This window comes from Oncorhynchus mykiss, chromosome 5 (genome assembly GCF_013265735.2).
Source record: "Oncorhynchus mykiss isolate Arlee chromosome 5, USDA_OmykA_1.1, whole genome shotgun sequence".
In the NCBI taxonomy this organism is placed as follows: Eukaryota; Metazoa; Chordata; class Actinopteri; order Salmoniformes; family Salmonidae; genus Oncorhynchus; species Oncorhynchus mykiss.
Window position 1 is genome coordinate 45,709,010 of NC_048569.1, and position 15,298 is coordinate 45,724,307.

The 15,298-nt window shown below is 42.9% G+C and overlaps 1 protein-coding gene across 1 annotated transcript in view; it reads left to right on the plus strand.

Annotated features, from left to right (window-relative positions):
* The first annotated feature begins 545 nt into the window (after nucleotides 1-545).
* The window catches only part of sardh (sarcosine dehydrogenase), a 126,730-nt gene continuing 111,977 nt past the window's right edge, over nucleotides 546-15,298 (plus strand). The window contains exons 1-5 of the mRNA XM_036977676.1: nucleotides 546-909; nucleotides 4,243-4,397; nucleotides 8,989-9,166; nucleotides 9,836-10,014; nucleotides 14,032-14,211. Of these exons, the coding sequence (XP_036833571.1) occupies nucleotides 4,248-4,397; nucleotides 8,989-9,166; nucleotides 9,836-10,014; nucleotides 14,032-14,211 (687 nt within the window). The 5' untranslated portion in view covers nucleotides 546-909; nucleotides 4,243-4,247. The remainder of the gene's footprint in view (nucleotides 910-4,242; nucleotides 4,398-8,988; nucleotides 9,167-9,835; nucleotides 10,015-14,031; nucleotides 14,212-15,298) is intronic.

Sequence of the window (15,298 nt, forward strand, 5' to 3'; positions counted from 1 at the left end):
TTCAATCCCTTTTCAAAATCAGTCGAAAATAAAATATTTGTAATGTTGAACTTGTTGTTGACGAAATTTATGCTAATGTTGGGTTTTTGAGCTAACGCCCAATTGAGTATGGTTACATACACAAAATAATGTGATTATTGTAGATAGTCTGATTAATATGATAGTTCTATTAAAACGTTTAGATGCTTTGCAAGAACGATTTCCCTAATAATCCTGTTTACATGGTCACATCTGAAAGCAGGCTACCTGATGGCACTCTAATAAAATGCAGAAAATAAACGTTCTACTACAGCGACCATGTTATTTTTGGAAGTATATCTGATTTTGAGTTCGGACATATAAAGTTTGTATGTGAAAAGTACTTCAAAGACTCATACACGGGTTCCAAACTCACTCCACTCATGCTAGAGGCTCACCGAGCTGCAAATATATGATAGAACGCTCCAATAGGATCTCGCTAGCTCGTGCTTGGCTCTGCCAACTTCCTCTTTCTTCCGGTCACTATGATTAATTTGCTCCCATTGGAAACGACAGGCAGTGGTCTATCATGGGTTAGTTCTAAAAAATCTTTGTTATAACAAGGCGACACTCAATTTGAACCCCTCCTCCACATTTACTGGATTGGTTGAACAGTGCAGAAGACGATCTCCTCGAAAGTTTTTTCTTCTCCTCATCGTCAGTACCTAGTGGATCTAGTTCCAGGCGTTTATTTTACGCCTGCTTCGTTTTAGGTTAGGGATGATCAAGCTGCTGCTGCCAGCGATAACCACACTTTGAGCTCGGGCTCAGACACCACACGGCCATTTTCGAGTGAGCTTCATATAAACGGTCTCCGGCTGTATGCTTTTCCCCTGCTATTGCATTTTTGGGGGTCAACTTTAACCAAGAACAGAAGCGTATAGGAGTAAAGTAAGTGTTTGCGTGTAGGGGAGCACACAACACAGTTAACTAACTTTTTATATTACACAACGGGTGGGTCTAATCCTGGATGCAGATTGGTTAAAACCGCTTTCCAGCCTCTGTCTATTCCACAAATTACCACCGGCTAAAACTATGAAGTTGAAATGCCTATGTCCTCTTCGATTTGACTGGGTAATCAATTGTCATATCAACCAAACTAGACAATTTGTGAGCTTGGTCTCCAGTGTAAAACGCATCTAGACATATTCTCCCATTTATTTTAGACTAGCACTTGGCTTTCAATAGCGGAGATTTGTATAAACAAATGTTGTCGAATGTTTAATTGGCATGACACGGAGTATAAGGAAAACCGGTATCAGATTTCAGGCTAACAAATTCAGTCAACATTGGTAAAAATATTTACTGTTTATTTGCGAAGGCCTATGTGGCTAATAACACATCAAACTCAAGTGGAACATTTTCACTAGGCTATTCCATTTATACTAAAGTGAATGTTTTTTCTGTGGATGCACGATGCAGTGCTACAGGTTCTCCCATTAGAGCCCAGGTCAAGTATTGGTAGCTGCCCTCTGTTTAAATCAAACATGATTTAAAGTGAATTTTAAAACATAACACACTTTACAGTAAAAAAACAACAACATTAAGGAGAAAGAAGAAAAACGTTATGTATTTATTTCACCTTTATATGTATGATGGCTGTGATGTCACTACTGTTACATTGCAAAGCATGATCATTGCAGCACCTTGTGCTGGGGACAATAAAATGCCACTCTAAAATGTGTAGTTTTGTCATACAACGCCACAGATGTCTCAAGTTTTGCGGGAGCTTGCCATTGGCATACTGACTGCAGGAATGTCCACCAGAGCTGTTGCCAGATAATTTAATGTTCACTTCTCTACCATAAGCCGCCTCCAACGTCATTTTAGAGAAGTTGGTAGTACGTCCAACCGGCCTCACCTGCAGACAATGTGTATACACGCCAGCCCAGGACCGCCACATCTGGCTTCTTCACCTGTGGGATGGTCTGAGACTAGCTACTCGGAGAGCTGATGAAACTGTGGGTTTGCACAAAATAAATAATTTATGAAGAAACTGTCTCAGGGAAACTCATCTGCGTGCTTTTCGTCCTCACCAGGGTCTTGACCTGACTACAGTTCGGTGTCGTAACCAACTTCATTGGGCAAATGTTCACCTTCGATGGCCACTGGCATGCTGGAGAAGTGTGCTCTTCACAGCTGAATCCCGGTTTCAACTGTATCGGGCATCGTGTTGGCAAGCGGTTTGCTGATGTCAACGTTGTGAACAGAGTGCCCCGAGGGGGTGGGGTTATGGTATGGGCAGGCATAAACTACGGACAACAAACACAATTGCATTTTATCAATGGCAATTTGAATGCACAGAGATACCGTGATGAGACCCTGAGGCCTATTGTCGTGCCAGTCATCTGCTGCCATCGCTTTATGTTTCAGCATGCTAATGCACGGCCCCATGTTGGAAGGATCTGTACACAATTCCCTGAAAATGTCCTAGTTCTTCCATGGCTTGCATACTCACCAGACCTGTCACCCATTGAGTATGTTTGGGATGCTCTTGGTCGACGTGGACGACGGTGTGTTCCTCTTCATGCCAAAATCCAGAAACTTCGCACAGCCATCGAAGAGGAATGGGACAACAGGCCACAATCAACAGCCTGATCAACTATGTGAAGGAGATGTCTCACTGCATGAGGCAAATGATGGTCACACCAGATACTGAATGGTTTTCTGATCCACGCCCTTATCTTTATTTTAAGGTATATGTGACCAACAGATGCATATCTATATTCCCAGTCACGTGGAATCCATAGATTAGGGCCCAATGAATTCATTTCAATTGACTGATTTCCTTTTATGTGCTGTAACTCAGTAAACTCTTTGAAATTGTTGCATGTTGCGTTTTATGATTAGTGTAATTGGTATTAGCTTTAAAATATTTTCCATGTGTTTTTTTTTGTAACAGAATGACAAGACACTAGACAATATTTCTTAAATTTACAGAAGGCAAAACTAAATATAAATGTTTTTGTTTGCAGGGGTCTTTACTTCAACATTATTGTGCAATACCCTTTTTGGACTTTTTCCAAGACCCCTTTTCCATCTGTTTGACCATAAATCAAAGCGTTTAATTATTCCACATTTTTAGGATGGAAATGTACATATGCTTTAATTTCTAAATAAATATATAGTCTCTTGGCTTCCAGTAATGTTTTTTTTGGCCAAGGTCTCGATTTTCAGAGTTTGGTGGATGTGTAACTTGGTTGAGTAATAAAATATATGGCAATCGTTAAGCCCCCCCCCCCCCCCCCGCCATTTCGTGTCTGTCAGTCAATGGTGGTTTTGGTCTCAGTCTCATGTAACCAGACAAGGATGTCTCTGAATATTGAGGAAGCACCCCTTACCTCTCTGATTCAGAGGGGTTGGGGTAAATGCGGAAGACACATTTCCGTTCTACAACTGACTAGGTATCACCCTTTCACTAGCTGTACGTCTGACATAAGAGATTGATCTATGGCTATAAGGTTTGTTGACATCGAGTATTGAGGATGCTTTAAAAAACGGCATCCTATTCCCTACATCGTGCACTACTTTTGACCAGAGCCGTATGGAACCCTTGTCAAAAGTATTACACTACATAGTGAATATGGTGACACTTGGGATAAAGAATAACACTTTTTCTTCCCAGATATGGGTAGTCAATGCCATGCAGCACAAAGAGAATCGGTGAAATGGCTTTGGCCCCGTGGCGTTTGTTTTACATGCTGTGCCTCACATCGAGACTCGCGTGATGGTTGTCATGGCACAAGGTTCAGGAGCAGGTTCCGGCTCAGGTTGGCTCTGTGGTATACGAGTCAGATATCTGTATTGTCTTGCACGGATGACTAGGACTCGTGCGCGCACACTGTTGCTCCACCGTTCCTGCAATAGTGTGTGGGTCCTGTTCATCTCCCTATTTGTTTTCCATAGCCTAGAACGACCCCCTAAAGCACAGGCGTCACACTCATTCCGCGGAGGGCCGAGTGTCTGCGGGTTTTTTGCTTTTCCCTTGTACTTGATTTGAATTAAAGTCACTAATTAGTAAGGAACTCCCCACACCTTGGTTGTCTAGGGTTTAATTGAAAGGGGAAAAAACAAAAACCTGCAGACACTAGGCCCCTCCATGGGATAAGTTTGACACCTTAAAGGGATGTGATTTTTGACTATATTTGACTGTTTGCAGGAGGCATAGCCCTGGTAGCTGTGTAGCCAGGCCAGAATCAGACCGATATGTGTCTCTGTGTGCAGGGGCCATGGCCTTCCTGGGGACAGCAGTGCGGAAGGTGGCTAGCTGCCGTCCGGCCCTCTCCCCGCTGTGCCGCTCTGCCACCACCTCCCGTCGCTACAGCTCCAGTTCAGAGCCCACCACGGAGAAGAGCGTCCCCTACGAGAACGTACTCAAGGTCTGTGTGATGGTTTTTGTGTCATCTTCTATGGTTATGTCCGAAAATGGTACCCTAATCCTTAGTCCCTATCGGCCCTGGTCAAAAGTAGTGCATTTACACTGATTAGACCAAACATTAGGAATTAGGAACATTAGGAGTTGCCCCCCGTTTTACCCTCAGAACAGCCTCAACTGATCATCCCTAAAGCCAACACCTCATTTGGCCGCCTTTCGTTCCAGTTCTCTGCTGCCTGTGACTGGAACGAATTGCAAAAATCGCTGAAGTTGGAGACTTTTATCTCCCTCACCAACTTCAAACATCTGCTATCTGAGCAGCTAACCGATCACTGCAGCTGTACGTAGTCTATCGGTAAATAGCCCACCCAATTTACCTACCTCATCCCCATACTGTTTTTATTTATTTACTTTTCTGCTCTTTTGCACACCAATATCTCTACCTGTACATGACCATCTGATCATTTATCACTCCAGTGTTAATCTGCAAAATTTTCATTATTCGCCTACCTCCTCATGCTTTTTGCACACAATGTATATAGACTCTCTTTTTTTCTTTTTTTCTACTGTGTTATTGACTTGTTTATTGTTTACTCCATGTGTAACTCTGTTGTCTGTTCACACTGCTATGCTTTATCTTGGCCAGGTCGCAGTTGTAAATGAGAACTTGTTCTCAACTAGCCTACCTGGTTAAATAAAGGTGAAATAAAAAAATACAAAATAAAATTTGTCGGTGCATGGACTCTACAAGGTGTCGAATGCGTTCCACAGGGATGCTGACCCATGTTGACTCCGATGCTTCCTACAGTTGTGTCAAGGCTGGATGTCCTTTGGGTGGTGGACCATTCTTGATACACACGGTGAAAGAACGGCTAGCAGGAGCTCGTCTGAGCGGTTGGCTTCTGAGCCCTCACCTGCTATGTCCAGTACTTAGTGCTGATTCAGACCCTCTACAGCAGCGTTTCCCAAACTCGGTCCTCGGGACCCCAAGGCGTACACTTCTTGGTGCACTACACAGCTGACCCCAAGGTGTACACTTTCTAGCACTACACAGCTGACCCCAAGGTGTACACTTTCTAGCACTACACAGCTGATTTAAAATAATCAAAGCTTCATGATGAGTTGATTAGTTGAATCAGCTGTGTAGTGATATGGCAAAAACCAAAACGTGTTCCCCTTTTGGGTCCCCAGGTCCAAGTTTGGGAAACGCTGCTCTACGGGATGTTTTTATTACCTTTCTTCCTCACCACCACAAATTAGGCACACACACACTTCAGGTATTTACGATGGATCTTGTAATAACTTGGGATCTTACTTGTTGTGGTTATTTCGATGTTCGCACAACATTGACATTCGTGTTACTGTCGACAAAAAAAATCCTCAGAAACCGTACTCTTTTCAGATGATGATAACACTCTGACCTGAGTGGGCGGTGCAGTGTCCAGATGCACATTTCCAAGCGCTCTGATTGGTTTGGAATAGCAGTACTATGATTTTTGAGTGACCACTAAGTTAGACTGAGCAGCCAAACTAATAGCATTGCAGTTCTTCACAAACCGGTGCACCTACTACCGTACCCCGTTCAAAGGCACTTAAATCTTTTGTCTTGCCCATTGAATGGCGCACACATACACAGTCCCTGTCCTGGCTTAAAAATCCTTCTGAAACTTGTGTCCTCTAGAGGTTGACAGATTAATCGGAATGGCAATTAATTAGGGCCGATTTCAAGTTTTCATAACAATCGGCATTATTGGACACCGATCATGGCCAATTACATTGCACTCCACGAGGAGACTGCATGGCAGGCTGACTACCTGTTATGCGAGTGCAGCAAAGAGCCAAGGTAAGGTGCTAGCTAGCATTAAACCTATCTTAACATAATCACTAGTTAACTACACATGGTTGATGATATTACTAGTTTATCTAGCTTGTCTTGTGTTGCATATAATCGATGCGGTGCCTGTTAATTTATAATTGAATCATAGCCTACTTTGCCAAACAGGTGATTTAAGTGCTTTTGTGAGAAAAAAATCACTGTTGTTGCATCAACACCTTCAACACTTCAACACCTTTCTTAAAATCAATAAATTCAATAAATTCACACAGGACACAAATTATTAAATATTAGTATTTAATATTTAGTTAATAATTTTGTTTTTGTTTTTTTTGTTTGAATTTTACCCCTTTTCTCCCCAATTTCGTGGTATCCAATTGTTGTAGTAGCTACTATCTTGTCTCATTGCTACAACTCCCGTACGGGCTCGGGAGAGACGAAGGCTGCGTCCTCCGATACCCAACCAGCCGTACTGCTTCTTAACACAGCGCGCATCCAACCCGGAAGCCAGCCTCACCCATGTGTCGGAGGCTACACCGTGCACCTGGCAACCTTGGCTAGCGCGCACTGCGCCAGGCCCGCCACAGGAGTCGCTGGTGCGCGATGAGACAAGGAGATATATAGTCCTTCGTACATCAGCTGATATCTCAAAGTGCTGTACAGAAACCCAGCCTAAAACCCCAAACAGCAAGCAATGCAGGTGTAGAAGCACGGTGGCTAGGAAAAACTCCCTAGAAAGGCCAAAACCTAGGAAGAAACCTAGAGAGGAACCAGGCTATGTGGGGTGGCCAGTCCTCTTCTGGCTGTGCCGGGTGGAGATTATAACAGAACATGGCCAAGATGTTCAAATGTTCATAAATGACCAGCATGGTCAAATAATAAGGCAGAACAGTTGAAACTGGAGCAGCAGCACGGCCAGGTGGACTGGGGACAGCAAGGAGTCATCATGTCAGGTAGTCCTGAGGCATGGTCCTAGGGCTCAGGTCCTCCGAGAGAGAGAAAGGAGAGAATTAGAGAGAGCACACTTAAATTCACACAGGACACCGAATAGGACAGGAGAAGTACTCAGATATAACAAACTGACCCTAGCCCCCCGACACAAACTACTGCAGCATAAATACTGTATTTCACTGAAAGAATAAACATTTTGTTTTTGAAATTATAGTTTCTGGATTTGACCATATTAATGACCTAAGGCTCGTATTTCTGTGTGTTATTATGTTATAATTAAATCTATGATTTGATAGAGCAGTCTGACTGAGTGGTGGTAGGCAGCAGCAGGCTCGTAAACATTCATTCAAACAGCACTTTTGTGCATTTGCCAGGAGCTCTTCACTGTGCTTCAAGCATTGAGCTGTTTATGACTTCAAGCCTATCAACTCTCGATTAGGCTAGTGTAACCGATGTGAAATGGCTAGCTAGTTAGCGGGGTGCGCGCTAATAGCATTTCAATCGGTGACGTCACTCGCTCTGAGACCTTAAAGTAGTTGTTCCCCTTGCTCTGCAAGGGCCGCGGCTTTTGTGGAGCAATGGGTAACGCTGCTTCGAGGGTGGCTGTTGTCGATGTGTTCCTGGTTCGAGCCCAGGTAGGAGTGAGGAGAGGGACGGAAGCTATACTGTTACACTGGCAATACTAAAGTGCCTATAAGAACATCCAAAAGTCAAAGGTATATGAAATACAAATGGTATAGAGGGAAATAGTCCTATAATTCCTATAATAACTACAACCTAAAATGTCTTACTTGGGAATATTGAAGACTCATGTTAAAAGGAACCACCAGCTTTCATATGTTCTCATGTTCTGAGCAAGGAACTTAAACTTGAGCTTTTTTTACATGGCACATATTGCACTTTTACTTTCTTCTCCAACACTTTGTTTTTGCATTATTTAAACCAAATTGAACATGTTTCATTATTTATTTCATAAGTGTTCATTCAGTATTGTTGTAATTGTCATTATTACAAATAAATATATTAAACTTTTTAGGCTGTCCAATTATCGGTATCGGCGTTGAAAAATCATAATCGGCCGACGTCTAGTCCCCCCCGCCATCATCTACACTGATTGAGGTGGATTTAACAAGAGGCATCTATAAGGGATCATAGCATTAACTTGTATTTACCTTGTATTCACTTTGTCAGTCTGTCATGGGAAAGAGCAGGTGTTTAAGGTTTTCTATCCTAGTGTATACCGTTTTATTTATGTACGTTGCAAGGCCGTCATTGTAAATAAGTATTTGTTCTCAATTGACTAGCCTGGTTAAATAAATACATAAGTTAAATGAGGACCACAATGGTAATGTCTCGAACGTATGTGTTTACAGCTTCTGCCCCAAGCATTAGAGTCCTGAACATCTAATCAAATGGCTCCCAAACTATTTCCATTGCCCCCCCCCCCCCCCCCCCCCCCCCTATGCTGATGCTACTCTGTTATTATCTATGCGTAGTCACTTTACCTCTACCTACATGTACATATTACCTCGACTAACCTGTGCCCCCGCACATTGACTCTGTACCGGTACCCCCCTGTATATAACCTCGCTGTTATTTTACAGCTGCTCTTTAATTAGTTATTTCTTTTTTACTTAACACTTATTTTTCAGTAAGCATTTCACTGTAAGGTCTACACAAGTGCCAAATAACAATCTGTTGCTTGTAAAAAAATATAAACATTTCATAAAGAAAAAATCTAATAAGAAATGTAGTTTTACTATATGTACCTTTTAAAAAAACAACAACATTTAAACAAATCTCATGGTAGGTGGAGGAGGGTGGCAGTGGGCCTACCAAGCCCCTTCCCAAGTCAGCAGAGGCTGTGGTAATCGGAGGGGGAAGCCTGGGATGCCAGACAGTCTACCACCTAGCCAAGATGGGCATGACCAACGTGGTGCTGCTGGAGAGAGACCGACTGACTGCCGGAACCACCTGGCACACAGCAGGTAGGTCGTACCCACCTAACCACCTAGAAGCCTATCCGGGCTGTGGCTTTTGCTACTATGGATTCATTCATGTGTAGGGTTGTTTTTGTAAATGGATCCGTAATGCATATCAGTGTTTTTTTTAAATCCTGGTCCTGGGGACCCAAAGGGTAATATGGAGGATGCATTCAAGGTAATGTCACATTAAATGCCGATAGAAAAATAAATGCATAATGACCACTGACCACTTTTAGGGTGTACCCTTACCATGCTTACAGATTTTTTTTCATTTTTGGTTACTTGACCTAAATCGCATACTCTATGAAAATAACCATAGAGCATGATTTATAGCCTCTGGGGGGGTGGTGACAGGGGCATTCTTATGACATTGCCAGCTAAAAATTTGAGCTCAATTTCCAAAAAGATAAGTTCTGTAGCTTTCGTGTTAAATGCCACTGATATTGACGCACTGCGGACCCGAGACTGGGTCCAAAACAACCACGCAGTTTAACAGGTTTTAAAGGAGAAAAATATAACCTCTGGGATTGTTAAAGGGGAGTCTAATTGGCCGGGAAACACATTTACTTACATATTAGTCCCCCCCCCTCTCTCTTCGTCTATCTTTCTCTCCCTTTTGGGTTCTTTTTCGCTCTCCTTCTCCCTCACTAATCGTCCCTATCTCTGTCCCAGGTCTGCTGTGGCAGCTGAGGCCCAGTGATGTGGAGGTGGAGCTGCTAGCCCACACCAGACAGGTGATCAGCCATGACCTGGAGCAGGAGACCGGTCTAGAGACTGGCTGGATCCAGAACGGAGGCCTCTTCATCGCGTCCAACAAGCAGAGGCTGGACGAGTACAAACGCCTCATGTCGGTACGCTCAATACAGGACCAGACTACACTGGGGTCTTAGGTTAGACTGGTTGGGGTAGAGGTGTCCCTCTCTAACAAGCAGAGTACAAACTCCTCACATCGGTACGTATTGTAGACTGGGCCCTGCTGCTCAAGACTAGACGACACAATTGGGTGAACTTGTATAACTTGTTGGGGTAGAGGCTGGGTACTGTACCTATGTGCCAGACTAGACTGAGTCACCTACCTCTGGTCTATTTACTGAATTCGCTGGAGAGTTAACTTGTAGTGTGGGTGTGAGATGAAATGCCCAGTTTGATTTGATTTAAGATCCCCTTTAGCCGACGCCAATGGCGACAGCTAGTCTTACTGGGGTTCGACATATATAGTGAAAAAGACATTTGACAAAAGGCTTTACACAATGTTTTTAAATGTACGCAAATTGTATCTATCAGTTACACATGTCGGCACATACAGACAACGAGTAGGTCACATGGGGAAGAGGTTGCTTTATTTGTTTTTTGAAACCAGGTTTGCTGTTCACTTGTACTCATGGCCCTGTAAAATACCGTAGGTGTCCTTGAATTTGTTCTGGACCTGGGGACTGTGAAAAACCCTTGGTGGAATGTCTGGTGGGGTAAAGTGTGTGTCTGTAAGTTGACTATGCGAACAGTTTAGAATTTCCAACACTTTTGTTAATGTTTCTTATAAAAACAAGCAATGACGCACCCAGTCAGTCTTTCCTCAACTCTTAGCCAAGAGAGACTGGCATGCATAGTATTTATATTAGCCCTCTGATTACAATGAAGAGCAAGACGTGCCGCTCTGTTCTGGGCCAGCTGCAGCTTAACTAGGTCTTTCTTTGGAGCACTTGACCATTTTGATTATTGCACAAATAATCTAGAAATCAAATCACACAACTCCCATATGGGACAGGGGGAGACAAGTTAGCAAATAGAGGATTTATGAAATGTAATATTGCGGCGTCAACATTTCAGTCTTTGAACTAGGGAAATTCCATGGTAACAGAATTATGCTGAGACTTAGATTTTTCACTTTTAAAATGTATGCCAAACAAAATAATTATTGCAAAGTTAGTCCTACTCCAGTCTCCTTCGTCACCTGATTTACTTAAGGCATAGCTCAATAGGTGGTCCAGGTATTCTCATGACATAGCAGATTTTTCTTCAAGCAAGGGGAGGCCGATGACATCCCAAATGCCCTAATCCTTGAAGTTAGCAGTTGTGTATAAAAAAAAAAACACAACGTTGTAGCAAGCTCAAGAGTGTGAGGTTTCCACGTCAAACAAGTTCAACAACAACAGGCACCAGTAGCCCAAATAGAAGGCAAGGATTTTGGTACATGGGGAAAGAAGGGGGAATTCACCAATCACCTCACCGGTCTCTTTGTATGGAACACAAAGGGGGGGGGGGGGGGGGGGGGGACGTAGTCCAACAGTCCAGGTCACAACGAGAAATCACACAGATTTTGCTCTCACTCTTCATAGCTCTCGTTTCTCTCACCTCCTCTGCCCCTTTGTCCCCAAACACTCCCTGGAATAATGAGTCAGTCTTGCCTCATTTGGGCAGGAAGTCCATATAAGGTTTGGGGGTTGAGCCAGCAAGATCTCTCTCCTCAATTATAACAAAATTACAGCTTTTTGTTTTTAAGCCCTGCATTTCTAGGCCCCTGATTATTATTGTTGGATCTGATTTTAATAGATAACATTTTGATGACCATAATGAATAGATACAGTGCCTTGCAAAAGTATTCGGCCCCCTTGAACTTTGCGACCTTTTGCCACATTTCAGGCTTCAAACATAAAGATATAAAACTGTATTTTTTTGTGAAGAATCAACAACAAGTGGGACACAATCATGAAGTGGAACGACATTTATTGGATATTTCAAACTTTTTTAACAAATCAAAAACTGAAAAATTGGGCGTGCAAAATTATTCAGCCCCCTTAAGTTAATACTTTGTAGCGCCACCTTTTGCTGCGATTACAGCTGTAAGTCGCTTGGGGTATGTCTCTATCAGTTTTGCACATCGAGAGACTGACATTTTTTCCCATTCCTCCTTGCAAAACAGCTCGAGCTCAGTGAGGTTGGATGGAGAGCATTTGTGAACAGCAGTTTTCAGTTCTTTCCACAGATTCTCGATTGGATTCAGGTCTGGACTTTGACTTGGCCATTCTAACACCTGGATATGTTTATTTTTGAACCATTCCATTGTAGATTTTGCTTTATGTTTTGGATCATTGTCTTGTTGGAAGACAAATCTCCGTCCCAGTCTCAGGTCTTTTGCAGACTCCATCAGGTTTTCTTCCAGAATGGTCCTGTATTTGGCTCCATCCATCTTCCCATCAATTTTAACCATCTTCCCTGTCCCTGCTGAAGAAAAGCAGGCCCAAACCATGATGCTGCCACCACCATGTTTGACAGTGGGTATGGTGTGTTAAGGGTGATGAGCTGTGTTGCTTTTACACCAAACATAACGTTTTGCATTGTTGCCAAAAAGTTCAATTTTGGTTTCATCTGACCAGAGCACCTTCTTCCACATGTTTGGTGTGTCTCCCAGGTGGCTTGTGGCAAACTTTAAACAACACTTTTTATGGATATCTTTAAGAAATGGCTTTCTTCTTGCCACTCTTCCATAAAGGCCAGATTTGTGCAATATACGACTGATTGTTGTCCTATGGACAGAGTCTCCCACCTCAGCTGTAGATCTCTGCAGTTCATCCAGAGTGATCATGGGCCTCTTGGCTGCATCTCTGATCAGTCTTCTCCTTGTATGAGCTGAAAGTTTAGAGGGACGGCCAGGTCTTGGTAGATTTGCAGTGGTCTGATACTCCTTCCATTTCAATATTGTCGCTTGCACAGTGCTCCTTGGGATGTTTAAAGCTTGGGAAATCTTTTTGTATCCAAATCCGGCTTTAAACTTCTTCACAACAGTATCTCGGACCTGCCTGGTGTGTTCCTTGTTCTTCATGATGATCTCTGCGCTTTTAACGGACCTCTGAGACTATCACAGTGCAGGTGCATTTATACGGAGACTTGATTACACACAGGTGGATTGTATTTATCATCATTAGTCATTTAGGTCAACATTGGATCATTCAGAGATCCTCACTGAACTTCTGGAAAGAGTTTGCTGCACTGAAAGTAAAGGGGCTGAATAATTTTGCACGCCCAATTTTTCAGTTTTTGATTTGTTAAAAAGGTTTGAAATATCCAATAAATGTCGTTCCACTTCATGATTGTGTCCCACTTGTTGTTGTTTCTTCACAAAAAAATACAGTTTTATATCTTTATGTTTGAAGCCTGAAATGTGGCAAAAGGTCGCAAAGTTCAAGGGGGCCGAATACTTTCGCAAGGCACTGTATGCCAATAGTGGACAACCTTGCTTTACTCCTCGACAGTTTAATGCTTTCTGAGAAGTAGCCATTATTTACTGTTTTACTCCTGGGGTTACTATACATAACTTCAACCCATTGTATAAGAGATTCTCCCAAATTAAAATAGTCCAGGCATTTATATATACATTTCAGTCATTCATACTTTATCAAAAGCCTTTTCAAAGTCAGCTATGAATACCAGGCCTGTTTCCCCAGATTTTTCATATTGTTCTATTGTTTCCAGTACTTGTCTAATATTATCTCCAATGTATCGTCCATGTAAGAAGTATTGTCTGATTTAGGATGAATAATATCCGACAATACCTTTTTTTTTTTTCTATGCATTTTGCTACATTTTTGGCGTCATAACACGGAAGTGTAAGGGATCTCCTGTTTTTTAAGTGGACTGTATCTTTATATTTACCATCTGGGTCCTGTTTCAGTAATGTTGAAATCAGACCTTCTTGCTCAGTATCTGATTGTCTAGCATTTTTAAGAGAGTGGTTAAAACATGTTAATAACAGACCTTTTGAGTGGAATTGCCCACAGTGAGAATAACCTGTATTTAATAGAGGTTCCATGCAAAATGGAAGTGTGGTGCTGTCTCACGAGGATGATGTCATTTATTGTTTTTCTCTCCAGTTGGGGAAGGTGTACGGTATTGAGTCCCACGTCCTGTCCCCCGCTGAGACCAAAGACCTGTACCCACTGATGAACGTAGATGACCTCTATGGCACGCTGTACGTCCCCAAGGATGGCACCATGGACCCCGCTGGCACCTGCACCACCCTGTCCAGGGCAGCCACTGCCCGTGGTGCCACGGTAAAAATAACACGCATGCATGCATACACAGGCTCATGGTCTTGTGATGAGTAAGCCTGGCCTGCGACTTCAGAATCAGTGTCACCCTCGGCCCAAGAGGGGAATCTCCTATTGGGCTAACGGTTTAAGACGTTAGTTTCTCCCATGGGAGACCAGCGTGACACGCACTCACACAAATATGCCAAGTTACTTAAGCGTTACATGGCTTGAGTATTGACAGTTATTTGCTTAATTATTCTCTTCCCACTTGTGTACTATTAAAGATGGAAACATTATCTTGACACCGGTGTACAGTTGCACATTTTAATGGTCAGTAAAAGACATTGAGTGGGCTATAAATCTGCAGTTCCTTAAGGTATGTTTTTTTTCTAAACGGCTCAGGGGGCAGAGCTTCTGTCCAGTTTATCTGTGTAGTGTAGGGAGGTCGGTGAAGCCTGAGCATCAACTCGTGCAGGCTCCAGCCTACTGTTCCATATTCTCTTTTCTGCTATTAGTGATACTAATGAATATTAGACAGTAAAGCCTTTAGGTGGCCAGCGATAGATACCAAACTATGGCACTTTATACTCCGTTTTCACTACTGTTGGCATTGCTCCTGTAACACCTACCATAATTGCTGGACTATTAAGCGCACCTGAATATAAACCGCACCCACTGAATTATTAAAAAATATGTATTTTGTACATAAATAAGCCGCAGGTGCTTACCGGTACATTGAAACAAATGAACTTGGTCACTATCTTCCTCCACCTGTGCACTGAAACTACTGAAGTCATCTCCTTCGGTGTCGGAGTTGAATAGCCTCAGAATTGCTTCATCCGATGTTGGATCGTTTTCATTGTCGCTCTCGTCACTTTCATCCGGAGGCAAATTCCCCGCTGAGCTCATGCTGCCCCTTCAACACGCAGCAGTCCAGCCTTTCGAAACCCGTTGATGATAGTGGATTTTTTGACAATGCTCCACGCTGTCAGGACCCACTGGCAGACTTGAACATAAATTGCTCTTCGCATGCGGCCCATTTTAGTGAAGGATTTCTCCCCACTTGTCATCCAAGCCTCCCACTGAACAAGGAGCGCCACCTTAACTG